Source organism: Saccopteryx leptura, chromosome 2 (assembly GCF_036850995.1).
Source record: "Saccopteryx leptura isolate mSacLep1 chromosome 2, mSacLep1_pri_phased_curated, whole genome shotgun sequence".
Taxonomy (NCBI): domain Eukaryota; kingdom Metazoa; phylum Chordata; class Mammalia; order Chiroptera; family Emballonuridae; genus Saccopteryx; species Saccopteryx leptura.
The window spans coordinates 131,902,447-131,927,665 of NC_089504.1; the positions used below are offsets into that span (position 1 = coordinate 131,902,447).

Sequence of the window (25,219 nt, forward strand, 5' to 3'; positions counted from 1 at the left end):
TCAAGGCACATATGACAAGCAACCAAAGAACTAAAGTGAAACAACTATGAGTTGATCCGTCTCGCTCCCCCCACCCTCTCCACTCTGTAAAATCGATAAATTTTTTTCTTCTTTTCCAAGTGAAAGGAGGGGAAATAGACTCCTGCATGTGCCTTGACTGGGATCTACCTGGCAACATGTCTGGGGCCGATGTTCTGCCCAGCTGGGGCAATGCTCACAACCAAGCTATTTTTAGCATCTGAGGCAGAGCCGTCCTCAGCACCTGGGGTGATGCAGTGGAACCAGTCAAGCCATGGCTGCAGGAGAGGGAGGGAGGGAGAGAAAGGGGAGGTGGAGAGATGGGAGAAGCAGATGGTCACTTCTCCCATGTGCCCTGACTGGGAATCAAACCCAAGACATCTACATGCTGGGCCAACACTCTACCACTGAGCCAACCTGCTAGGGCAATAAATAAAATCTTAAAAAAACAAAATACATCTTGTCCCACTTGGCTCCCACTAGTTAAGTCCCCTAGGCCCTATGTTCAGTTGTAGCCTTTAATTTAAAACACATTAACACCAGGAAAGGTTAAGGAATTTTCTTTAATTTTTTACAAATTAAGACTATGTAGATTTCATATATTTCTGATCAAAAACACCTTTGTCTTCACAGTATGAGAATGCAGCCTGAGCTGAAAACCAAGAAACTAGAAAAGAAAGTGATAATTACAGTGATTACTGTTTTAAAAACCTTGTTAGACATTTTCTTTAAAAGTGGTTTTTGATATCTTATCATTCTTGGCACTGTTTCTAAAGAAAAACTCCTTTATCCCAAGCAAAAAAGCACAAGAAGTGGAGTTTGGCTTCAAGAGACCTAACTGATTCTCAGACCTAGCAGACAATCAACACATGTATGGAGTTGGTATTGGGGGTTTAATAAGAAGGAAGTCCCTTTACTTAAGTTCTCAAGCCAGAGGCTGGAGGCAGCAGCTCAATCAGAGGGCAGTGTACCCCATGGAAGCAAGCCCTTCTCAGTGGCATGCCTCTCCGGGAATACACACAGCCTGGGAACAAGCCTTTTCATGGGATGACACAGGGATGTGATGCACTGCAAACCAGTAGCCACTGGACCGAACTGTACTGGGTGTAAACAAGCAGAGCCAAAATCGGTGTCCTACTGGAAGTGAGCTTTCATTGGCTCAGTCCCCCTTACCCCCAAGCCTTGTGAGTAACCAGAGCCAAAACTGCACCCAAGGCCCGCCTATCTGTGCCAGCTGCCAGCGGCAGCCCACAGGGAAGGAGCTGGTGATCCCCATTAGCACTGCCTCCTCTCCACTTGCAGCCACAGAACTAACTGCAGGGGTTCAGATGTCTTGTAGGTTGGTCACCCAGGCCTTGCCAGGAAAGCTGCTGATTTATGGAAACAGGCAGACAGCCAAAAACTACAATGCATGTGTAAAATAAACATTTATCTCCTGCCCCAAATTTCTGGTTGGACACTACCAGTACTAAGTAGGAGATAACAAAAATGCACTAAAGGACTAGTATGAATGCTGCCTCCCAAGTCATTCAAGTTCCATTCTGTTGATTTGAACAAAGAACCACTCAGAGATTTTGTCCCAAACAAGTCCTGAGCTAAGCTTTTCTGGCAGGATTAGTTACAGTTACCGCCAGAGGCTCAACCATTTCCCTTCCCTACCCTTCCTTTCCTGGGCTCTCTAATCACAGCCACCTGGAACAGGTCACTCAGTAACTAAGGTGATAACCAATAAAAAAATAATACCACCAGGGGAAATTTGGGAATTCTAGGCTCTACCTCACCATACATAATCAACCTTTTCACAAATGCTGACAAGAATTAGTCTTCTCTTTGGGCTGAAACCCTCCCACCCCAGGGATGGGACAGAAAGCAGGCAGGTTCCCGGAAGGTCAGACAAGGGAGAGGCAGAAGAACACACACGGATCCACACCCTTTTGTGATCGCAAGGCAGACAGGCATGTCGGGCAGCTTGGAAGCAGCAGAGCATCCACCAGACTCTTCATTTCCTTTGTAGGGTTGACAGATGCTCGGATATAACAAGCCTGAGTAACAAGCCAGCAAACTTCTGTCCAAAAGAAAACACACTGCCCAGTCCCACAGGAAAAGTGTACCAAACAGTGTGGAGGAAGGAAGGGCCGAGGTGGCTCTACCAAACAGTTCAAGTCCACTTGGTCGGCTCAGTCAGAAAGTGGCCTCCTGAGTGTCTCCCTCGCAGGTCCTGCAAGTCCCACTCCTCACCACAGGGGACTGCTGCCTAAGCTGCCTAAGCAGGGAGCTGGGGATGGGGATGGCAGACAAAGGAGTGCGAAAAACTCCAGGAATATGAAGCCAAACTCCAAACTATTTGATCAAAAATTCAAAATAGAGAAAACCACAAAGTACAAAAGCTTTTCTGATGCTTTTCATTATCACAGAACACGCCACCTGCAATGTGTGCAAAGAGAACGAAGGGGTGGAGGGAAGGAAGCCAAACTAGGAAAGGAGGGATGGTCACTTCACTTCTTCTCTTTCTTCTTGTCCTAGAAATAGAGAAAAATGACCCAATTAATTTGTGCCATCACACATTCAAACTAAAACTCTCCAGTGAGTTCATCGCTGGCTGCCTCTGGTTAGGAACTAGAAGGGATCAGGACAGAAGAAAGGAATGAGAAATGCTCCTTCACCAGAGGCAGGAGCTGAATCTTAACCATCTCTCCTGGTGGTCCCTCAAATTACTGACAGACTTGAGAATACATTTCAAGCAATTGTTCCCACTCCTACACTAAAGAGTATCACCAAGAGTGGGCTGCCTGACCACTCCTGGCTACTCACAACTCAGATCCCAACCAGTGAATTTTAGTCTACCCTAAAAAAACACTAAACAAGAGATTAAGACCAAGGCCAAGACCACCAACTTTCCCTTAGGCCTGAGAAGGAAGCATAATTCTGGTCATAAACCAACATTCAGAAATATTCTAATCTAGGGGAATTTTTCTGTCATCTTAAGTGGAAGCCCCATGTATTAAATAAAAGAAAGTTGGGTTGCTCTGGCTGAGACTGAGACACCTGTTTGGTGCTCAGTCCAGTTGTGGCACAGACTAGAGGACAACCAAACCCGTCTGGTCACCTGCTTCCACCACCACTGCACTGTCTTGTTCCGTATTAAGGACTGTAAGAAAGGCCTGAGGTTTCATTTGTCCCCCTGCTGCTGGAGTAGATTGTTTGAAACTCACTAATCATATACAGAATGCTTCTGTGGAAAAAAACTAAGACCAACAAATGGATAAATTGGTCTATTTTTTTTTTTAAGATTTTATTTACTGATTTTATGGGGGGGGGGGGGATGAACGGGACCGAGAAGTATCAACTCAGAGTCGCTTCACTTTAGTTGTTCATTGCTTGCTTTTTGCATGTGCCTTGTCCAGACAAGCCCAGGGTTTCAACCTGGTGACTTTACCATTTCAGCTCCATCCACTGTGCCATCACAGGCCAGGCTAAATTAGTCTATTTTTGAAATGTATTTTCAAAAGCTGGTTGCCAGTATTATACAAATCCTCTAGAATATTCTTTCCTGTGTCATAACTGTCTTTATAATCTTGAAATTCTTCGTATAGAATGTTTGCTGCCACCAAAGCTCTTTTCCTTTTGACACTAAGCTTAAGGATCAGTTAAAAAAAATTACTATTTTTACTTATTCCTTTTTCTCCATCAGCTAAAGACTAAAGACTCCTAGTTTACTTCTTACTTAGCGGTCCGCCTTACATAACCCTGGATTTACATAGTGTGTAACCAAGTGTTCAGACTTGAAGTATACGCAGATGCTGAGCTCAGGAGCTTTCTCTCATTGGGTAGTGGGCTGACTGACCTTCTCATTCATAGTCAGGATCATCATGAGTTTTCTGAAGAGTACAACGAAGTCTAAGAAGAGGTCAACGCAGTGCCTGAGAAAGAACCAGATCACAAATTGCACTTCCTACTTTCCTTTACACAAAGATGTAAAACATAAAACCCCGACCCTACGAGTCAGCTTCACCACCACCACCACCAACTAAGGAAGTAAAGCTGTGCCTGGGCCCCTTGCCCTCACTGAAACCACACAGCACAGGAAAAAGGAAAATCGGGCTTTAGACTCGGCAGAGGCCCAACTCTGAACTGCCACTAACTTTGAGAGGATTTCAACATGAAAAAATACATATATTTAAAAACTTATATGTATATCTTCTCATTGTTAAAGTATTATTTGTTTGTTTTTTGAGAGAAAGGGAGAGAAAGAGAGAAGCATCAACTTGTTCCACTGAGGAGTATGGCCACTGACTACTTCTCATACGTGCTTGACCTTGGGGTTGAGCTGACACCCTCGGGGTTGACCCGACTGGGGATCAAATCGGTGCCCTGAGGATTGAGTAGTAGACCCTGGCACTCCAAGATGATGCTCTATCCACTGTGCCACTGGCCAGGGCCCCTTGTTAAAGATATAAAAAAAATACAAAAGTATAAAGAATGAAAGGTGAAGAGTTCCTTTCCTTCTCTGCCTAGAGGTAACCATTATTAAAAGTATGGATAGCTTAGCAGTTTAATTTTTTTTAAATTTAATTTAATTAATTTATTTTTTTAGAGAGGAGAGAGACAGAGGAGAGAGAGACAGAGAGAGAGAAGGGGGGAGGAGCTGGAAGCATCAACTCCCATATGTGCCTTGACCAGGCAGGCCCAGGGTTTCGAACCGGTGACCTCAGCATTTCCAGGTCGACGCTTTATCCACTGCGCCACCACAGGTCAGGCCATTAGCAGTTTAATTTTTAAAAATCTCATGTCTTTCAAGAATTGAGAGAAACTTTGCTATTTGGTGCACAGTTCCAAATGAAAGGTGAAGAGTTCCTTTCCTTCTCTGCCTAGAGGTAACCATTATTAAAAGTATGGATAGATTAGCAGTTTAATTTTTAAAAATCTCATGTCTTTCAAGAATTGAGAAACTTTGCTATTTGGTGCACAGTACGGGTATCCTCCCACATACACCCCCTTAAACTTGGACGCATTCAACCAGTGCCACCTGGTCTACTCATCCCTGCCAATGTGGACAGAAAGGTGAGCCAGACAAAGGCTGTCCCTAGGATTCAGAAAAGAGCTGCAGAATGGAGGAGTATGCCTCACCCTTCATTCTTTTCTTTTTTTTAGCTTGATTTTAGCCAGAGAGGTAGAAAGGGAAAGAGAGAGGGAAAGGGGAGAGAGAAGGAGAGCAAAGGAGGGAGAGGGAGGAGGAGGAGGAAGGGGAGAGGAGGGAGAAGGGGAGGAGAAGGGGAGGGGGAGGGGGACAAGAACATCAATTTGTTCCTGTATGTGCCCTGATGGGGGAATCAAACTGGCAACCTCTGCACTTCAGGCCGAGGCTCTTACCAATGGAGCTATCCAGCCAGGGCCACCCTTCATTCTGTTAAAGACCAATTTTCACACTCACCAGATATAATCCTTATCTCCATTTTCAGCCTTTTCAATAATGAGTTGAGTGTCAAAAAGGACAAAGCCACACATGACCACCAGCCCCAAATACAGGTTTGCCTAACAAAAGAATGAGATGAGGTTACCATATGGTAGACACCATAGAGAAAAAAGCCATATTCTTTCTAGTTCTTGGCCACTAGAAAATACATCAAATGCTAACCCCACTGACATTTTTTCTCCCTTCTTTTCCAAGTGAAAGGAGGAGAGATAGAGAAAGAGATTCCCACATGCACCCCAACCAGGATCCACTGGGCAACCCATTTAGGGCTGATGCTCTGCCCATCTGGGGCCGTGCTTGCAACCAAGCTACTTTTAGCGCCTGAGGCAGAGGCTCCACGGAGCTATCCTCAGTGCCTGGATGATATGCTTGAACCAATCAAGCCATGGCTGCGGGAAGGGAGCGGTAGGGAGAGAGGAGGAGGAGGTGGAGGGCTGGAGAAGTAGATGCTTCTATTGTTTGCCCTGACCAGAAATCAAACCTAGGATGTCCACATGCTAGACTGATGCTCTATCACTGAGCCAACCGGCCAGGGCCTCTTTTTTTGTTGTTGTTTCTTTTTTTTCTTGTCTTTTAACCCCACAGACATTTACATTCATGGAAACTGAAGTCTATGGTGAAGACCACATTAGATCCCTCAACACAATTTTGCACTAATTTATTTTTTTGTCACTGGAAGAGGCAATCATTTTAACAGGGAGCTGATACTGGACTGGCCTTAGGAAAATAATCCCTGAGCAAACTGTCCTCTTAGTAATATCCAACCCATTTAGTCTGAACTTTTACTCACAGAAGGCTCCATCCTAGGAGGATTAGTCAAGACAAAGAAGTGTGAGCCAAATGGCTGCTGGAAAGTTATATGCAAAGTCTCACCTGGAAAAGCCAAATGGATCCAAAGAAAAGATTCCCCAGGGAAGACAAGAACATCAAGCTCATGGCTGACATCAAGATGCCTATAAGAGATGACAAAAAGCCATCATGAGAGAAGCCAAAGTAAAGCCATCCCACTAAAGCCACGCTGCCCCCAGAATGAAGTTTTCCACTTCAACCCAGTAGTCAAAAAAAGGTGAGGTGATGGGCATAGTGAAACAGTCCTAGTGAAACTCCTGGCTAGAGTGGAGATCCTCTCCCCATCTTCCAGTCCACACTTACCTCCCAGAAAGAGGTAACTGCGGCGCCTGGCATAGAGTGCACTCAGAGTGAAACAGGTGAAGATCATTGCTGTGCCCATGAAAGCAGTGGGAAGGATGCTGTTAAAAAAAGACCATTAGATTGAGGGCTAGAGGAACAGTCTTTATTTATTTATTTATTTATTTATTTGTATTTTTCTGAAGTTGGAAACGGGAAGGCAGTCAGACTCACTCCTGCATGCGCCTGATCGGGATCCACCCAGCATGCCCACCAGGGGGCGATGCTCTGCCCATCTGGGGCGCTGCTCTGTTGCAACCAGAGTCATTCTAGCGCCTGAGGCAGAGGCCACAGAGCCATCCTCAGCACCAAGGCCAACTTTGCTCCAATGGAGCCTTGGCTGCGGGAGGGGAAGAGAGAGACAGAGAGGAAGGAGAGGGGGAGGGGTGGAGAAGCAGATGGGCGCTTCTCCTGTGTGCCCTGGCCGGAAATCAAACCCGGGACTCCTACACGCCAGGCCGACGCTCTACCACTGAGCCAACCGGACAGGGCAAGGAATAGTCTATATTTAGAAGGTACATTCATAAAGGTGGAAAGATGTAAGACACTAAAGTAGTCACCTGGGGTTGATGGCAATGCACAACTCCAGAGCAGGGCCCAGGCCAACTCCTAGAAAACAAAAAGCCCGAGAACATATTACTACAATCAATTTTTTAAATTTACAGCAATTTTCAGAGTAAGTTTATTAAAGCCGGGATAGTGAAATAAGGAAGGGTCTAGAACAGAAGCAGCAACCGGAGAGCCTAGGCAGGGCTGCTCTGACTCACTGGGAAGTCAGAAAAAGGTGCAGGGGGTTAGCCGGATCCAAGCTGCTGCGGCCCACTCCTCCCCTGGCTGCCAGTTTCCTGGAGACCCTTAGAGTCTAGGAGATACACGCCTGTGGGGGAAGAGGAGAGGGAAGGGGAAAGCGTGGACATGCTCCTGAGAGGGAGAGCACCTATCAATTCTTGAAGAGGGCCCCTGTCCAAAAGCTGAACATTAATGAGCATAGGCATGCCCATGTTCCTAAGAAAAAAAAATAAGTGAACTAAAGTAATTAAATCTCTTTCTACACTTGCATTGTTTTCAAGAGAACTTAAACTTGATTAAGTTATTTATTTATATACTGAGCTGCAAAACTATCCTCTTATCTGAAAATCAATGACCCCCAGGAGGAACAGATATTAGGAAAAATGAAACAGGCATGTCAAACATTTTCGAGCTACATTGATAAAGGCTGCAAAACTCTTAAAAGGAGTGGTGTAAGCCTGTAATGTGGGCCAGATCAGGAATTAGATTAGAGAAAAAGAACTGAATAAAGCAGAGCCTGTGGCAGCAAACTTTGTAGTCACATAGTACTGACTTCCTTTGTAGCAAAAAAGACCAGACCAGTTCTGCAGATGGACATGTGCCAACAGGAGGGCACAGCAGCAGCCTGTTCCGGCTTCAACATTTCCTCTACTTCGGTTACTCTCCTTTCTCCTTCTGATTTCACCCCTAGTGCCTTCAAAAACTAGCCTTCCCCGATCTAAAAGTCTTAATCTCTAAATCCCTGCCTTTCTACAATTTCTTCAACATGGTATAGATTAGACTCACTTAAAATGGGTTGTACTAACTCAAATGTTGCTTTGCCCTCCTTTTTTTTTTTAGTGAGAGGAAGAGACAGGAACACCAATCTGTTCCTGTACATGCCCTTACTGGGGATCAAACCAGAAATCTCCGTGCTTCAGATGATGCTTTAACCAACCAAGGTCCATGGCCAGAGCTTTTGCTTTGCAAGTATTTTTACTGTGTAGCTTTAGTTCAGTTTCCCTTAATGATAATTCTAGAAGTGCTGTGCTTTTAATTAAATTTTTTTTTTTTTTTTGGTATTTTTCTGAAGCTGGAAACAGGGTGACAGTCAGACAGACTCCCGAATGTGCCCGACCGGGATCCACCCGGCACGCCCACCAGGGGGCGATGCTCTGCCCATCCTGGGCGTCGCTCTGTTGCGACCAGAGCCACTCTAGCGCCTGGGGCAGAGGCCATAGAGCCATTCCCAGCACCCCGGCCATCTTTGCTCCAATGGAGCCTTGGCTGCAGGAGGGGAAGAGAGAGACAGAGAGGAAGGAGAGGGGGAGGGGTGGAGAAGCAGATGGGCGCTTCTCCTGTGTGCCCTGGCCGGGAATCAAACCCGGGAGTTCTGCATGCCAGGCCAATGCTCTACCACTGAGCCAACCAGCCAGGGCCAATTCTTTTCTTGAGAATCAGCAAAGGGCCCTGTATGATGGATCTCAATGTATGGCTTTAATTTATTTTTTATAAGGTTCAGAATAGATGGATTTTTCTATGATAGCTGTCAGTGTGAGTCTACCTAAATTCTCAAAACTCATTAATTCTAGCACACATATATTTATTTTTGGATACAAAAGTAGAAATCATAGGCACTAGACATAAAGAGCTTACCCTCAGATAGGGAAGTAAGACATGCCTACACAATATAAGAAAGCAGTACAAAGCAAAATGCATTCAAATATAAGGTTGGAGAGTTAAGTGTACTAGTTGAGGTGAATCAGGATAAATACAAATCTGGGCCCAATCTAAAGAGATACTAAAAACCACAGTCTCCACCCACCATCCCTCAAAATTAGACCAATCCCTTAACATACCTGTAAGAAAAGCAAATCCAGCAAGAAGTCCAAGTCTTTTGTGCTCAGTTTCATGGCTATGAGGTGTTGCCGTCAGCCAAATCATCAACCCCAGAGAACCCAGGGCAGAGAGCAGGCCAGCCTGTCAGATGGAGTCATAACTGAGTAACAAATTTATTTTTCTAAGAGACTATTAGATTTAAATATTCATCTGAACTTTCTAATATTTGCTTCTAACCTAGAGGCAGTAGAGAAGGCAGTGGGGGCTGAAGAGAGAAACCAGAAGCCTTAAAGGACAGGGTTAGGACCATGGTGGACACTGGAGGCTCTTCTGGACTGGGTAGTCCATCAACCACAACTATCCTAGTCAAACTATGAGTTTTGACCAAGAAATCAGAAAAAAATGAACCAAAGTGACAAGTACTGGAAGCACACTCCAATCTGTAGATCAAACAGAAATGAGCCCCCCCCCCTTTTTATTTTACAGAGAGTGTCAGAGAGAAGGGTAGACAGACAGGAACGGAGAGAGATGAGAAGCATCAATCATTAGTTTTTCATTGCGACACCTTAGTTGTTGTTCATTGATTGCTTTCTCATATGTGCCTTGACCGTGGGCCTTCAGGAGACCAAGTAACCTCTTGCTCAAGCCAGAGACCTTGGGTCCAAGCTGGTGAGCTTTGCTCAAACCAGATGAGCTCACGCTCAAGCTGGCGACCTCGGGGTCTCGAACCTGGGTCCTCTGCATCCCAGTCCAACGCTCTATCCACTGCGCCACTGCCTGGTCAGGCAGAAATGACCCTTTTTTTGATCACTTTAAAACACACACACAACTATATACTATACACATACAGAGAAAAAAGACTGAGAGAGGGTGCTATGGATGGAATGTTTGTGTCCCCCATCCCAAATTCATGTTTAAATCTTAACCCCTCAGGTATGATGGTATTTAGAAGTAGGGTCTTTGGAAGGTGATTAGGTTGTAAGAGTGGAACCTTCACTAAAGGGATTAGTGGCCTTGAACTCTGAGCGCTCCCTTGTGCCTTCTACCATGTGGGGACACAGCAAGAAAATGAGCATTTATAAACCAGGAAGTAGACCCTCACCACACAACACATCTGCTGGCGCTTTGATCTTGGACTTCCCAGCTTAGAACACTCTAAGAACTGTTTGTTGTTTAAGCCAGTGGTCCCCAACCCCCGGGCTGCGGACCGCTACAAGTCCGCAGAGAAAGAATAAATAACTTACATTATTTCCGTTTTATTTATATTTAAGTCTGAATGATGTTTTATTTTTAAAAAATGACCAGATTCCCTCCGTTACATCTAAGACTCACTCTTGACGCTTGTCTCGGTCACGTGATACATTTATCTGTCCCACCCTAAAGGCCAGTCTGTGAAAATATTTTCTGACATTAAACCGGTCCGTGGCCCAAAAAAGGTTGGGGACCACTGGTTTAAGCCACCTAGTCTAAGGTATTCTGTCATAGCAGCCTGAAAGGACTGAGACAGAGGGTATCAAAAAGTACCCAAACATTAAGAGCACGTAGTTATTTCTGGGTGATGAGTTTGTTTGGTCTTAATTTTTTTTTTTAACATTGATTTTCAGAGAGGGAGGGTGGGATGGAGGAAGAAAGGGAGAAATACTGACTTGTTGTTCTACTTATTTATGCATTCACTGGATGATTCTTTTAGGTGCTCTGCCTGGGGATCGAACCTGCAACCTTGGTGTATTGGGACGATGCTCTAACCAACTGAGCTACTCAGCAAGGCTGGGAGTTTTATATTTATTCTTAGTAGTTTACTAACCAAATCTCTACAATGAACATGCCTCAGTTTTGTTAGAGAAAAAAAAAGTGGGAAAAAGGCATTTAAATAGAGAGAAATCACTAGGAACATATGTAGACACTGAAGTTCCTTCCCCTTAAGGTATACTCAATTCTTGTTTTTCACAGTAGTTACATACTATAAGTCACCATGAACAATGAATTACTGAATTCTGAACTACTCCTCTGGGAAATAAAATGTTAGGTTCTTGTGAGCCCCTCTGCAATGTCTGCAAATGGACTGATCTTAGGGTTACAAATAATTTTTAGTGAGTAGGTATATTCACCAATATGAAAACCATGAATAATGAGGATGATTTTATTTTACATTATTTAAGAGAGCCACTCTTGCCTAAAAGGTAGAATATTTTAGTCTAAACTCAAGGGATCAAAGTCTTATCCTTTAAGTATCTAGAATAATTTTTCACAAAGTCCCTACCAAGAAATGATTGAGCAGAGGGATAGTTCTTGGTTGAGGCACACCCTTGTACTTATACTAAAAAAAGGACACTCTAAAAAAGACAAGTCTTGCTAGTGAGAACTTCAAACATACTGATTATTCCTCAACTGCCCTTCTATTCCTGCTGACCAAACCCAAACTCTCCTTCTACACAGGAAAATGAGTTATTGAAAGGTTTTTCACTCAACCATGCAGATGTAAGTATATCTGAGAGTAAAATGGGTCAAATCCTTCAAGGTCTCAACCCTGCCCCTCTTGATAATTAATGATTTTCAATCAGTGTTTTGTATCCAAGTACTCCACAGTTATTCAGGAAAAAAAGAGAAAAGGGATCAAAAGATAGAAGGGCTACTGTGGAGAAGAACCCCAACATGCACATTATGCCTGTATTCAGTGGGTAGGGGTCTTGTACATCATCAACAACACACCATTCAGTGTCAGGGTTAAGACATTCTGAAGCTAAACATTGCAGTAGAGGCCAGAGTTGCCAGAAAATGTTAATGGCTCTATATGTCCTGATTTACCAGCTGGCTTTGGCTGAGTTCAGATGCCAAACTACTGAAAAGGATTAAGAAAGGGCATAGGCTTGTACCACCCGGCTGAGCTAGTTTCTTCCAATTATAATTTGTACAATAGCACCTAGGAGAGAAAACTGTTCTTACCTGAATGAAATGAGTGACCACATGGACATAGGCTCCTGCAGCCGCCACAAACATACAGAGGGCAAAACTGGCATAGACCTTCTTCAGGTGCTGCTGTGTTGAGGGGGTTCTAGGAAGAATGTTAATAACAGCCATCACTTTGGGACCAGTTCAATTTCATCTCTAAGCTACAAAATCATCTCCCTCTATTCTACCAGGGAATATATAAAAGTTATTATCACAATTTAAAAAGAATGTTTTGAAAATAGGTTAACTAACAGAGAATCTTAAATGCTGGGAAAGAGCCAAAACCAAAATTATGAACAATCAGTACTGAAACTAGAATAACTAAATGGCTCTCCAGTGACCACAAAGCAGTCCTTGGAATCTGAGTGCTTATCACATCCTCAGGATTCTAGTGAAGTCAATATTAGTTTATATACATAAAAGTTAATAAACTAGGAAAAAGAAAAAACCAGATATGAAAGAAAAAGCAGTAAGAAACTGCAGTCAAGGTCAAAACACTTACATATGGGAAAATTTTAAGAGCGCATCAAAGTTGATCTTCCGATCAAATATGTTCATGATGCCAGAGTCTGTGGCACACAGCCTCCGCTCTGTAGAATAAAGAATAAAAAGAAAGGAAGATTATTTTAAAGATTCAAGAACAGACAAAATAACAACTTTCTTATAAAAAGAAAAAGCAACATACAAGTTTTGAAAAATGAAAGTTATTTAAAATCTCATCACCGTTCTAATATAACTAGTTTTACTTTTTATTTTTTTTAAGTGAGGTAGAGGAGATAAGAGAGACCGACTCCCTTATGCGCCTCAACCAAGATTCACCCAGCAGCCCTGTCTGGAGCCAATGCTTGAATCAACCAAGCTATCTTCAGTGTCTGAGGCCAGTGCTCAGACCAACTGAGCTATTCTCAGCGCCCCAGTTGATGCTTGACCCAATTGAGCCACTGGCTACAAGAGGGGAAGAGATAAAGGGGAGAGGGTGGGGAGAAGATGATTGTTTCTCAGGTGTGCCTTGACCTTAAATCAAACCCGGGATGTTCACACACTGAGCCAATGCTCTATCCACTGAGCCAACTGGCCAGTGCAACTATTTTTATTTTTCTATATTTCTTTCTAGAAAACATTTGCAATCATAATTTTAAAGGGGACTGAGGAAACAAACCCATCTTCCTCTCCCCAGAGTATTTCATTACTAGAATTTTTATTCTTTGAGAAAGTAATTTACCCCTTTAATTTTTTTTTTTTTTTTAGATTTTATTTATTCATTATAGAGAGGAGAGAGAGAGAGAGAGAGAGAGAGAGAGAGAGAGAGAAGGGGGGAGGAGCAGGAAGCATCAACTCCCATATGCGCCTTGACCGGGCAAGCCCCGGGTTTCGAACTGGCAACCTCAGTGTTTCCAGGTTGACGCTTTATCCACTGCGCCACCACAGGTCAGGCCTAATTTACCCCTTTAAAAGACTTTCTTTGAGAAATTTTCAATTAGCAATATAGTTAAAGGAACCCAGTCACTGGAACATAAAGCAATTTTATGTCATTGTTTCAAGATGCTACAGAATTCACTCAGAAAAGGCATGGAGCCTGACCAGGCGGTGGCACAGTGGATAGAGTGTTGGACTGAGATGCGGAGGACCCAGGTTCGAGACCCCCGAGGTCGCCAGCTTGAGGGCAGGCTCATCTGGTTTGAGCAAGGGGTCACTTGGTCTGCTGTAGCCCCCCGGTCAAGGCACATATGAGAAAGCAATCAATGAACAACTAAGGTGCCTCAATTAGAGATGAGAAGAATTGATGCTTCTCATCTCTCTCCCTTCCTGTCTGTCTGTCCCTCTCTCTGATCTCTCAGTCTCTGTCTCTGTCTCTGTCTCTCTCTCTCTCACACACACACACACACACACACACACACACAAGAAAAGGCATGGAACTGCAAAGATTAAAAAAGCAAGCAAGAACAACAACAACAACAAAAGTAAGCAAGCAAGGCTATAAAGGTCTGCACTAGGCCTTCCATTTAAAATATATACACGTAGAAGCTTTCTACCTAATGAATTTTAGAACTGAACTAAAAGGAATTCATAATTTTAAAAAGAGGAAAAGTTCCTACCTCCATGAAAAGGAAAGTTGTGCAAAAAGATTTTACACATAATTTCAAAACCTTTTTTTTCCCCAGAACCTTTTTTACAAAAGAGCTGTGTACAAAGAATTCCTGTACAACCCTCACCCAAATCAAATGTTACTATTTCAAGTATTTGTTTCATCTTCTGTCTATATATAGAAACATATAGACTTAAAAATATACATTCTTTGCCATGCAAACACAATGTTCCTTTACTCCTAAATACTTGAGTGTGTATATCTTAAAAACAATGACCAAAATGAGGAAATCAACATTGATGCAATTCTATTATCTGATTTACTGACCTTATTCAGATATTGCCAACTGTCTCAAAGATCATTTAAAACAAATGAACAAACAAACTAAACTATACTCAGGTCACATTACATATCAATATCATAAAGTCAGGGTCTTAAGTTTTGCTCTCTCCCCTACCTCATATGCAATCCTAAATAAACATACTCAATCTATAGAACTAAAAATCTAATCAAAAGCTTTCATATTTCCTAAATATAAATCTTCCAGACTTGTAATGCCCCATCCTCTTCAAAACTACCAAAAGAGAGAGGGGAAGGAAGGGACTAAAACACAAAAGGTAAGTTGTTTGACAGACAGGCGAACTACTCACACCCATTCTAATCAGCACTTAACCCAATACTCAGCAAAATTCACCTGGGCAATAAAAGTTAAAATCCACATATCAATTTCCTGAGGAATCCTTAGCCAGTAGAAAGGTGCCATTCTTAAGAGTTCAAAAGCATCATTACCACTTGTTTCCTGAGGCTCTCACATATAAAAATTAAAATGACTGGCATGCTTTCTCTGATTTCCTCTTTCCTTTCTCACCATCCCTACTCACCTCAATTCTTTTGTCAGTTCTGTTCTCAAGAATGGATACAGTGAGAAGCTGCAGAACTGCAGAATCGACTAAAGCTGTTGCTCTCGTCTGTGAGTCTCAGGGCTCCAGATCCTCTTGATCTAGATGGTGCAATTATTGCAGTCTGTTGCACTGCCAACCACAACCTTCCAGAACCACGATGTGTACATCCTCTAGAGAGCAAACTTACAAGATGGCACAATCCAGCACCTCCAAAGTGTCTTTGTTTAAGGCTTCTATTAACATCCCTAATGACATCCCTAGACGGAACTTGCAACAGTACTGAACCTTCAGAACCAAGTTTCTCAGTAGTCCATATTTACAATGATGCTGAAGTACCTCTTGCTTCCAATTTCAAGAGTTAAAAAAGGAGGGGGTGGGGGTAAATACTCGAATACTGAGGAGATTGTTAGCCAGAAAGGGGGAACACTCTGTAGACTCCACTGAGTGGAAACTTAGGAGGGGAGAATGGCAGAAACGCCTCTGTCCCAGTTTACTCTTTGACATTTCCCAGGGGGTATTGACTGCCTCTTTCCATGACTCGCTTACAACTGCTGACGGAAAAACCCAAACCACCAAAGATCATGAGGGTAAGGTGGGAGGTGTCGAATACGAATTTCTCCATGATTTAGTAGTGGCTTGTGGTTTAAAACCATAAAGAAATCAAATAAAATGTTTCTAACATTACTACCTACTCTAACATTTAAGTGAACAATGTCCTGTTTTTGATTTAAGTGAAAAATTGACCAAATTTTCTAAACGCAAAGATACACAGCAGCCTGACCAGGCGGTGGCGCAGTGGATGGAGCATCAGACTGGGATGTGGAGGACCCAGGTTCGAGACCCCGAGGTCGCCAGCTTGACCATGGGCTCATTTGGTTTGAGCAAGGCTCACCAGCTTGAGCCCAAGGTTGCTGGCTCGAGCAAGGAGTCACTCGGTCTGCTGTAGGCCCCCAGTCAAGGCACATATGAGAAAGCAATCAATGAACAACTGAGGAACTGCAATGAAGAATTGATATTTCTCATCTCTCTCCATTCCTGTCTGTCCCTATCTGTCTGACTCTGTCTCTGCCACACACACACACACACACACACACACACACAAATAGATACACTGCAATTTATTAACAGCTGTATGTGGGGGAAAGAACTGCAATACAGTATACAAATTTAAGATGGCATGATGTACATATTACATATTTTCCAAAATGTTAAAATATGAGGGGAAAAAGTTGGGTCTCAGAATCAAGGAAATATGATAATTTGCTGTCTATAACAAACAGAAGAGCTAACGTGCAAATAAGCAATGAGTTAAAAAACTGTTCTTGGCCTGGCCTGTGGTGGAGCAGTCAATAAAGCATTGACCTAGAATGCTGAGGTCGCCGGTTCGAAACCCCAGGCTTGCCTGGTCAAGGCACATATGGGACTTGATGCTTCCTGCTGCACCCCCACCTCCTCTCTAAAATGAGTAAATAAAATCTTAAAAAAATATTTTAAGTTAGAAAAGGAGAATCAACTAATGAAATAAGTGGAACAATAGACATTTTCTCTCAAAATAAGTATTTTTTTAAAAGTTAGGTCTTGATTAATAATGCTACCCTATTGCCATTCTAAGCATTAACAACAATGAGGAGACATTCTTATCAATGAACATCTATGTCTGGTGGCTTGTTAAATCTGTTTTGTTCTAGTTATCTTCCTCTAACCCTTGTCCTAAAATGAAGATTATAAAGGGCCAGGCCTTAAATTTTAAAAATTCTCTGCAATCTTATTCCAACACCTATTAGGCACAGTGCATATGAAACCTGGCCAAAAGCTATGCAAAACAAACAATCATGCATTTAGTACGCATTAAAAATAAATTAAAAAAAAATCCTTGCCTTTGAAAAAAGCCTGCTGACTGCTGGAGCCAGAACAGCAGCTGCCTCAGTGCATACAATTTAACCAGCAAGTCAAAGAAACCAACATTAAACCAGCAAGTCAAAGAAACATTGTTTACACATTTAATTAATCATTTAGTTTGTGAATTATGGTTCTTCATTCCTGTTGTAATTTGACCAATCTTGAATTCTGTTCCCACACATCTAGAAGGAACAAACTGATACTCCAAAGAGAAAAGGAATTCCATGTGGTTAAAATCTTTTAAATAGGAGGTGGAACTACTTGTAATTTTTCAGTCTTTCTTCCTATTGAATAATTTTCAGACTGCATAACCATGTCCTTAGCATAGTAGTTAAAAGCATGACCTACTGCATTCGAATCCTGACTGTTATTTCCTTAACTAGACGACATGCAACAAATTTCTGGTACTTAACCTCACTGTGCCAGTTTCCTCATTTGTAAAAGAGTAACATAAAATACTTCACAGAATAAAATATAATACTTCAGAGGACTGAAGATTAAGTGAAATAATACAGATAAAGTGCTTAGAATAGTGCCTCATACATAACACTAGCTCAGTATGTTAATCATTATTGTTACTAGTGTAAAACACTCACTACTCTAAAGTCCTCAGGGTATGTTTATCTCTTTTAAAAGTCTAGTTTTAGAAGACATTTAACACATACCTAACTTACATATCCACTATAAATGACTTTTTTTTTTTTACTAAGAGATGAGGAGAGACAGACAAGAACTGACTGTCAGGAAGGGATTGAGATGAGAAGCATCAAGTCATAGTTGTGGCACCTTGGTTATTCATTGACTGCTTTCTCATATGTGCCTTGACAAGGGAGCTCCAGCTGAGCCAATGACCCCTTGCTCAAGCCAGCAACCTTGGGCTTCAAGCCAGTGATCTTTGGGCTCAAGCTGGTGACCATGGGGTCATGTGTATGATCCCACACTCAGCAGGTGACTGCACTCAAACTGCTGAGCCTGCGCTCAAGTCAGTGACTCAGGGTTTCAAACCTGGGGCCTCAGCGTCCCAGGCTGACACTCTATCCACTGTGACACCATCTGGTCAGGAGTAAATTACTTTTAAACCATTAACTAACATCTAGCTATAAGCTGAAGGCTTAATAATTACCCAAATGAAAAATTAAATTAAATTAAAGGGGGATGGGAGAAACAGTCTAAGAAAATGATAAAGTAGAATTTAAAAAAATTTGATAAATCTTATAACTGGTTAAAACAAAATAATTTTCTTTAAATGCCATGCCTCTCTTCTGGCACATTTACATTGTACCTCCTGCCCCACAGGATTACAGGCGTTTCGAGACAGCCTAATGACCACTAAGTGATAAAATGATGCGGTAGAGATTCTGATGAAGTAGTAGTCATTTGCTTGATGCTTTCCTTGCCACCCCTAGGAGGTTGGTCTATTCAGTTTAAGAAATTTGCCTGACCAGGCAGTGATGCAGTGGATTAAGCGTCAGACTGGGATGCAGAGGAACCAGGTTCGAGACCCCGAGGTTGCCAGCTTGAGCGCGGGCTCATCTGGCTTGAGCAAAAAGCTCACCAGCTTGGACCCAAGGTCACTGGCTCGAGCAAGGGGTTACTCGGTCGGCTGAAGGCCCGACGGTCAAGGCACATATGAGAAAGCAATCAATGAACTAAGGTGTCACAACAAAAAAAACTGATGATTGATGCTTCTCATCTCTCTCCGTTCCTGTCTGTCTGTCCCTATCTATCCCTCTGACTCTCGCTCTGTCCCTGTAAAAAAAAAAAAAAAAAAAAAAAAAAAAATCCACTTCAGCTTGAACAGGTGGTGGCATAGTGTTTAGAGCATTGGCCTGGGATGCCAAGGACCCAGGTTTGAAACCCCAAGGTTGCTAGCTTGAGCATGGGATCATAGATAGGACCTCATGCTGGCTGGCTTGAGAAAGGAGTCACTGGCTCAGCTAGAGCCCCCCCTTCAAGGCACATATGAGAAAACATTCAATGAACAACTAAGCTACCTCAACTATGAGTTGATGCTTCCCCTCTCTCTCCCTTCCTGTCTGCCTCTCACTAAAAATAAATAATTTAAAAAAAAGAGAAGAAATTCCACTTCAGCCTGACCTGTGGTGGCACAGTGGATAAAGTGTTGATCTGAAATGCTGTGGTCACTGGTTTGAAATCCTGGGATTATCCAAACTAGGTACATTCGAAAAGTAACTGCTCAATTGATACTTCCCACTTCTCCCCCCCCCCCTTTTTTTCTCTCTCCTCTCTCTAAAATCAATAAATAGATAATCTCTTTTTTAAAAAAAGAAAGAAATTCCACTGCAACTAGGACTGGACTTCAGATGTTCTAGATCTGAACTCAACATGTCTTGAGTACCCCCTCATCCCCTGGCAGCTTGGGCCAAAATCACTGGATTAGCTAACACTGAATTCTGTCTCTTTAGAGGACTGCCTCAGAACCAAACCAGTACCTGGCAATGGAATGCCTATTGCCTTCAATAAATTATTGTATCAAATTTTAACCCTACTGAATCTCTCTAGAGCTCTATAACAACTGTTTGACAGACACTGAATCATAAGCAAGTCCCAATGTCTTAAATACAATACAAAATCATCTTCTAGTATAAACCAGCAATCCCTCTCTAGTTAACACCATATTTAGTTCGAATGAAAGCAGGTGTAGATTAGAACAGTACATCCACTCAATCCTCACCTTTGAGGCTCTTTTCTCAAGTGTTCTGGATTCCAGTTAATTGTACTGATACTATTCTCACACATTTGGTTTTAAACACCTTCAGAGCAGAGTTTGCATGTGAATCAGCTACTAGCCCACACACTTAAGCACAAACTAAGAGTCTCCGGAGCAAATCTAGATCTCATTATCTGATCAAGAATATTATAACCAAATAAACATTCTCAAACTGGCTCAGAGGGAGATCTACCTTGAACAGTCACTCAAGTGGTTTTAAAAGCCAACCTCTATAGTCTTGCTCTCTTTGGTTTAAATATTGTTTTTGAAAAACCAAAAATGTGCATAAAAACTACTCCATGAGCCTGATCTGTGGTGGCACAGTGGATAAAGTGTTGACCTGGAAACACTGAGGTTGCCGGTTCGCAACCCTGGGCTTGCCTGGTCAAGACACATATGGGAGTTGATGATTCCTGCTCCTCCTTTCTCTTTCTCTTTCTTTCTCTCTCTCTCTCTCCTCTCTAAAATGAATAAATAAAAAAATATTAATAAAAAAACCCAAAACTACTCCATGAAATTTGGATTAGAATCTCTGGGGGGACAAAACAGTTGAGTGGAAGACACTACCAGCTTCAACAACCAAGTCATAGTAGTAAAGGATAATTTAGAACTCTGAGCATCAAGAGAATATTCAGTGCTTTCCCAGAGGAGATCAACACTCTTGGGGTAGTTTATGAAATCAAGTGAAACTCTTAAAGCCAGCAGTAGTACCTTCTATAATAATACCACTGACTCCATTTGTATAAAATTTTACAATTTCAGAGTGCTTTCATATACATTATCCCCTTTGATCTTCACACCAATACATGAGAGGAGGGAAAGAATGATTAGTCCTACTTAAAAGATTAAAAAAATAAAGTTTAAAAAAAGCAGTGTAACAGTGGCACTGGATAGGCAGTGGATTGGCAGTCACTGGCATTTTCTACCAGATAACGTTGGAAAAATCATTTTACCTGTAGTCCTCTAGGCTTCCTTATCTGTAAGATAAGGATAATTAATATCTGCTCTACCAAGCTTATTAAATTCCAGTAAGAAAATTGTGTGAAATCATTGTAAAAGTGCTAAATGAACATTAGTATTGACTTGACCATCAGCAAGTTAAAATACAAAAATAGCAAAGCCTGGACCAGATTAGGGATCTTCTGACCTCCCACGTCTGGTCCTCTTTCTGCTGTACACCCTACAGTAGAAAAGCAAGTTTTCATTAAGGCACTTCCAGCCATAGAGCAACAGAAATCTTTTTTAAAAAACTAACATATGCTGATTTCTACTACACTTTTCTGTGTGTGTGTGTGTGTGTGTGTGTGTGTGTGTGTAAGCATTTCTACAATAAACTTAAAATATCCATAACAGGGAAAACACAGAAATGCTGACTATATGGATTAATTTTATCTTTCCTATTCTTTAGGAGAGTAAGACTTCAATCAGATCAATAGTACAGAAGGGAAGAAAGTACTACACCATGGTTCCACAACAAGATGAATAATTTAAGAAGGAAACTCGGAATTAAATTACAGATTGCATTTCTCAAGGATTCAACCATTCTGTCCCCACTGAAGGAAAATGGCAGAGGATCTAAATGTCAACTTAGTACTGAAACCAGAACAAAAAAATATTTGACAAAGAGGAATAAAAAAACATGAAAGAGTAAATCTAATCATTACAGAAATAACTGATTCGCAGAAGCTATGAGAAATGTGGCTGTGCGACTGGAAAAAAATCTGTCTTGAACTGAAAACATTTTTTTTTGTGTGTGACTGAGACAGAGTCAGAGATAGGGACAGACAGACAGGAAGAGAGAGAGATGAGAAGCATCAACTCTTTGTTGAAGCACCTTAGTTGTTGAACTGAATTCTTAAACTACACATTCTACCGAAAGATAAAATAAAAATAAATATCAATAAGTAACCAGAAAGCCCATTCTCCGTTAACCTTTAACCTTAAAATCTTTGTTTTAGACACAGTCAGCTCTTCTACCGAGTTACACATTCACAAATTAACTATTTCTAGAACAGAGTCTCAAGTACAGCGAGGTCCTTGTCTGGAGTGGACAATGCTAGCCGGCTAGCATGGGGTAGCAATTCCACTCTTAATAAACAAAAGTACCACGGCCTACTTATTACCACAGCTTCAGCAAACAGGTCCCAGGAAAAACTAGACAAAAACAAAAACAAAAAAACCCAACAACGCCCAACGCCGCCTTTCCTAATCGGACTTTGAGAAAGACGCCCACCGGGCTCCGGACGAAACAAAGCCAAGCCACCTCACCTACCCAATCAGACCAGAGCGGGACTGGGCCCTGGGACTGGAAAGCCAGGCCCAAGCCGGATCCCTCCGCACCTCCCGCCTCTGCGGTCGGCCTGTACTGAACTAAGCAAGCTCGCGAGTCACAGAGGAGAGTGACATCACCCGCCCCGCCGTGACGGGGCAGCCTGCCTGACGCGGCCCTGCTCGAGACCCGGCACCTGCCGCTCACTCAGGCACCCGGCCCGAGGGTCCGTAGCAGAGCAGGGATCATTCGGGTGGGGCGGGGGTGACCGTAAAGGCCTGAGGTTTCGCTTTCGTTACCCTCAAAAGGAAAGGGGCGGGGGACGTGCCCTAAATTCCAAGCAGGCCTGGTTCCCTGCATCTACTCCAGGTAGAGAAAAGAGGGGGTACGCAAACTGGGAGGAAGGAGGAAAGGGAGGCTAAAAAGGGGCTTTCCCTAGCGCTCCCACGCAGAGTGAGGAGCCAGGACGACCCCCAACACCCGGCTGACTTGCCTCTGGCCCTCCCTTACGCCTAAGTTGCGCATGCGCGGTACCAGCTCCTCTCTTCACCCCGCCCAGCTATCCCGAGCCCAGCCGCAGAGCAGGGGCCTTTTCCCACAGGGTTCAGTCTGTCCGAAAACGGAGACTACTCCCATTCTCGTTCGCACAGTAACTGCTAACCCCCTTCCATTCTTCATTCTCGGCTTGCGCAACGCTAGTTTCACAAGAACCTTCTTACCTCTCTGGAGCCCACAAAGCTCTTTTAACACCGGATACGCTTCTGACTCTCCCAGAGTCCACTTCAGACTCTTTACCTTGAGTCCGCCCCTTCAGGGAGGCCCCTCCCCCAAGCTCCTTTTAAACCAGTCTTCATTGGCCGTTGGCTGCACTTCTGCCATTTGTTTGGCTGTACAAGTATAAACTTCGGCCGCTTACTTCAGAGCCATTCGCTAATGCCCTTGTCAGTCATATTCCTGGCCACCAACCGGTGTCGTAGTAAATGTCTCCGCCTTCTTCCTATAGTAAGGAAGGATTGCTGTCCAAAGCCTCCTCTAGCGAAGAAAATGAGGAAGGGCAGGTCCTACCCAAGACACAGACTTGTGCAATAATGGAGCCCCCATGACGCGTGGTGGGATAGCGCTGTAAAGTCCCGAGATTTTAGTTTAGGTTTGTTATGGAATGTTAAAGAGGGGAAGAGATTCGGAAAACACATAGAAAAGCGCTCTTACAGGGGTATAAGAATTTGCTGCGAATCTAGTGGAACCTAAGTTTCGGAGCATCTTTGAATTCAAGGGGCTAACAAAATGGTTGTTTTATGCCAGTGGTCCCCAACCCCCGGGCCGCAGACAGGTACCGGTCCGTGGGCCATTTGGTACCGGTCCACAGAGGAAGAAGAAATAACTTACATTATTTCCGTTTTATTTATATTTAAGTCTGAACGATGTTTTATTTTAAAAAAATGACCAGATTCCCTCTGTTACATCCGTCTAAGACTCACTCTTGACGCCTGTCTCGGTCACGTGATACATTTATCTGTCCCACCCTAAAGGCTGGTCTGTGAAATTATTTTCTGATATTAAACCGATCCGTGGCCCAAAAAAGGTTGGGGACCACTGTTTTATGCCACTAACTTTGGAGTCTCATAGATAACTGAAACACTGTTCTGTTTATAAATGAGAAACCAAAATTAACATAAAAACGAGCAAAGGGTATAAAGAGACAATTTACTAAGAGAAAACCCAAATGGCTAGTAAACATGGAAAAATTCTCACTAGTACACTAATTAGGAAAGTGCTAATGAAACAATGGTATACCATTTCACACAAGACTGGCAAAATCAAAAAGCCTGATAACTCCATTATCGGTAAGAAAGTGAACAAACAGTAAATCATGCACTATTGGTGTAACAGAAAACTAGAATAAACACTTAGAAGAGCAATTAAACAAGATCTAGCAAAGCTGAAATGAACATACCCTCATAAATTATAGGTATATATTTTAATGTATGATATACAATATTATATATGAATATATATATATCTAGGGCTGTTCATTGCAGCATTTTTTGAAATAAAAAATTAGAAACCTGGTATAGTTATACTATGCATTCTCAACTAGGGCAATATTCATTCTTCAAGGTGCCAAATATCTTAGATGTGGTTTGTGGTAGTGATCCTCCTAAACTCAATCCTATCCAAAAAAACCCCACCCCTTATTCTTAAGTATTTAAGGAATCTCTCTTGTTGGGAGAAATGAAAATAGTGATTCATTTAAGAACTTGTAATTAATTATATTTCCTCTTTATGGGGGATAATAAAAGAAAGGTTGAAAAACAGATTTATACAATGAAAAACCATACAGCTGTTACAACAAATTTAATAGATTTAAATGTATCAACATGGACACATCTTGAACACAATGTGAATGAAAACAAATTACATATTGTTATGTACAATATAGTGCAATTGATGTAAATATAAAATGGCACCCAGAACAATAATATATATATTATATTATAATATCTATTTTTTAATATATATATATAGCAAAGGCTTTTTAAAAACTTGGATGGTGTAAACATTAAATTCATGATAATAGATGCCTCTGAGGAGGATGAGAGGGGAAGTGAGATTAGGGAAAAGAAACTTCAACATATTTATAATGCCCTATTTTGCCTGACCTGCCTGTGGTGGCACAGTGGATAAAGTGTCCACTTGGAATGCTGAAGTCCCTGGTTCGAAACCCTGAGCTTGCCTGATCAAGGCACATATGGGAATTGATACTTCCTGCTCCTCTCCCCCCGCCCCCTTCTCTAAAATGAATTAAAAAGAAAGAACATGATAATGCCCTATGTTTTTTCTTTTTCCTTTTCTTTTTTTTTAAATTCATTTTAGAAAGGAGAGAGAGAGAGAGAGAAGGAAGGGGGGAGGAGCAGGAAGCATCAACTCCCATATGTGCCTTGACCAGGCAAGCCCAGGGTTTCGAACCGCGACCTCAGCATTTCCAGGTCGACGCTTTATCCACTGCGCCACCACAGGTCAGGTATAATGCCCTATTTTTTTTATGAAAAACTATCATAGCAAAAGTTATGAGCTTGACTGGGTGGTGGTGCAGTAG

At 42.4% G+C, this 25,219-nt stretch overlaps 1 protein-coding gene and 1 long non-coding RNA gene across 3 annotated transcripts in view; one reads left to right on the top strand and one right to left on the bottom strand.

Annotated features, from left to right (window-relative positions):
• The window catches only part of LOC136394926 (uncharacterized), a 199,618-nt gene extending 183,341 nt beyond the window's left edge, over positions 1 to 16,277 (top strand). The window contains exons 2-3 of the long non-coding RNA XR_010749250.1: positions 13,884 to 13,990; positions 16,217 to 16,277. This is a non-coding gene — a long non-coding RNA (uncharacterized lncRNA). The remainder of the gene's footprint in view (positions 1 to 13,883; positions 13,991 to 16,216) is intronic.
• Positions 563 to 22,949, bottom strand: TMBIM6 (transmembrane BAX inhibitor motif containing 6). 2 transcript variants are annotated; one of them, XM_066368790.1, is made up of 10 exons: positions 22,842 to 22,949; positions 12,738 to 12,825; positions 12,230 to 12,338; positions 9,307 to 9,427; positions 7,240 to 7,288; positions 6,644 to 6,741; positions 6,365 to 6,444; positions 5,450 to 5,550; positions 3,863 to 3,938; positions 563 to 2,537 (listed from the first exon to the last, which is right to left on the bottom strand). In XM_066368790.1, the coding sequence occupies exons 2-10, from the start codon at positions 12,791 to 12,793 to the stop codon at positions 2,514 to 2,516; spliced, it is 714 nt and encodes a 237-aa protein (XP_066224887.1). In that variant the 5' UTR covers positions 12,794 to 12,825; positions 22,842 to 22,949; the 3' UTR covers positions 563 to 2,513. The 2 variants fall into 2 exon arrangements, with proteins under 2 accessions (XP_066224887.1, XP_066224888.1); XM_066368791.1 differs by lacking the exon at positions 22,842 to 22,949 and adding an exon at positions 22,126 to 22,147.
• Between the last annotated feature and the right edge of the window lie 2,270 nt (positions 22,950 to 25,219).

What these genes read in the sequence shown, in the direction of transcription:
- TMBIM6 (XM_066368790.1), bottom strand. Translation starts at nt 12,793, where the DNA reads ATGAACATATTTGATCGGAAGATCAACTTTGATGCGCTCTTAAAATTT. An exon ending in CAGTTACCTCTTTCTGGGAG is followed by an intron (nt 6,445 to 6,643) that starts GTAAGTGTGGAC and finishes CATCTCTTATAG; the next exon opens with GCATCTTGATGTCAGCCATG. An exon ending in GATCCATTTGGCTTTTCCAG is followed by an intron (nt 5,551 to 6,364) that starts GTGAGACTTTGC and finishes TTCTTTTGTTAG; the next exon opens with GCAAACCTGTATTTGGGGCT.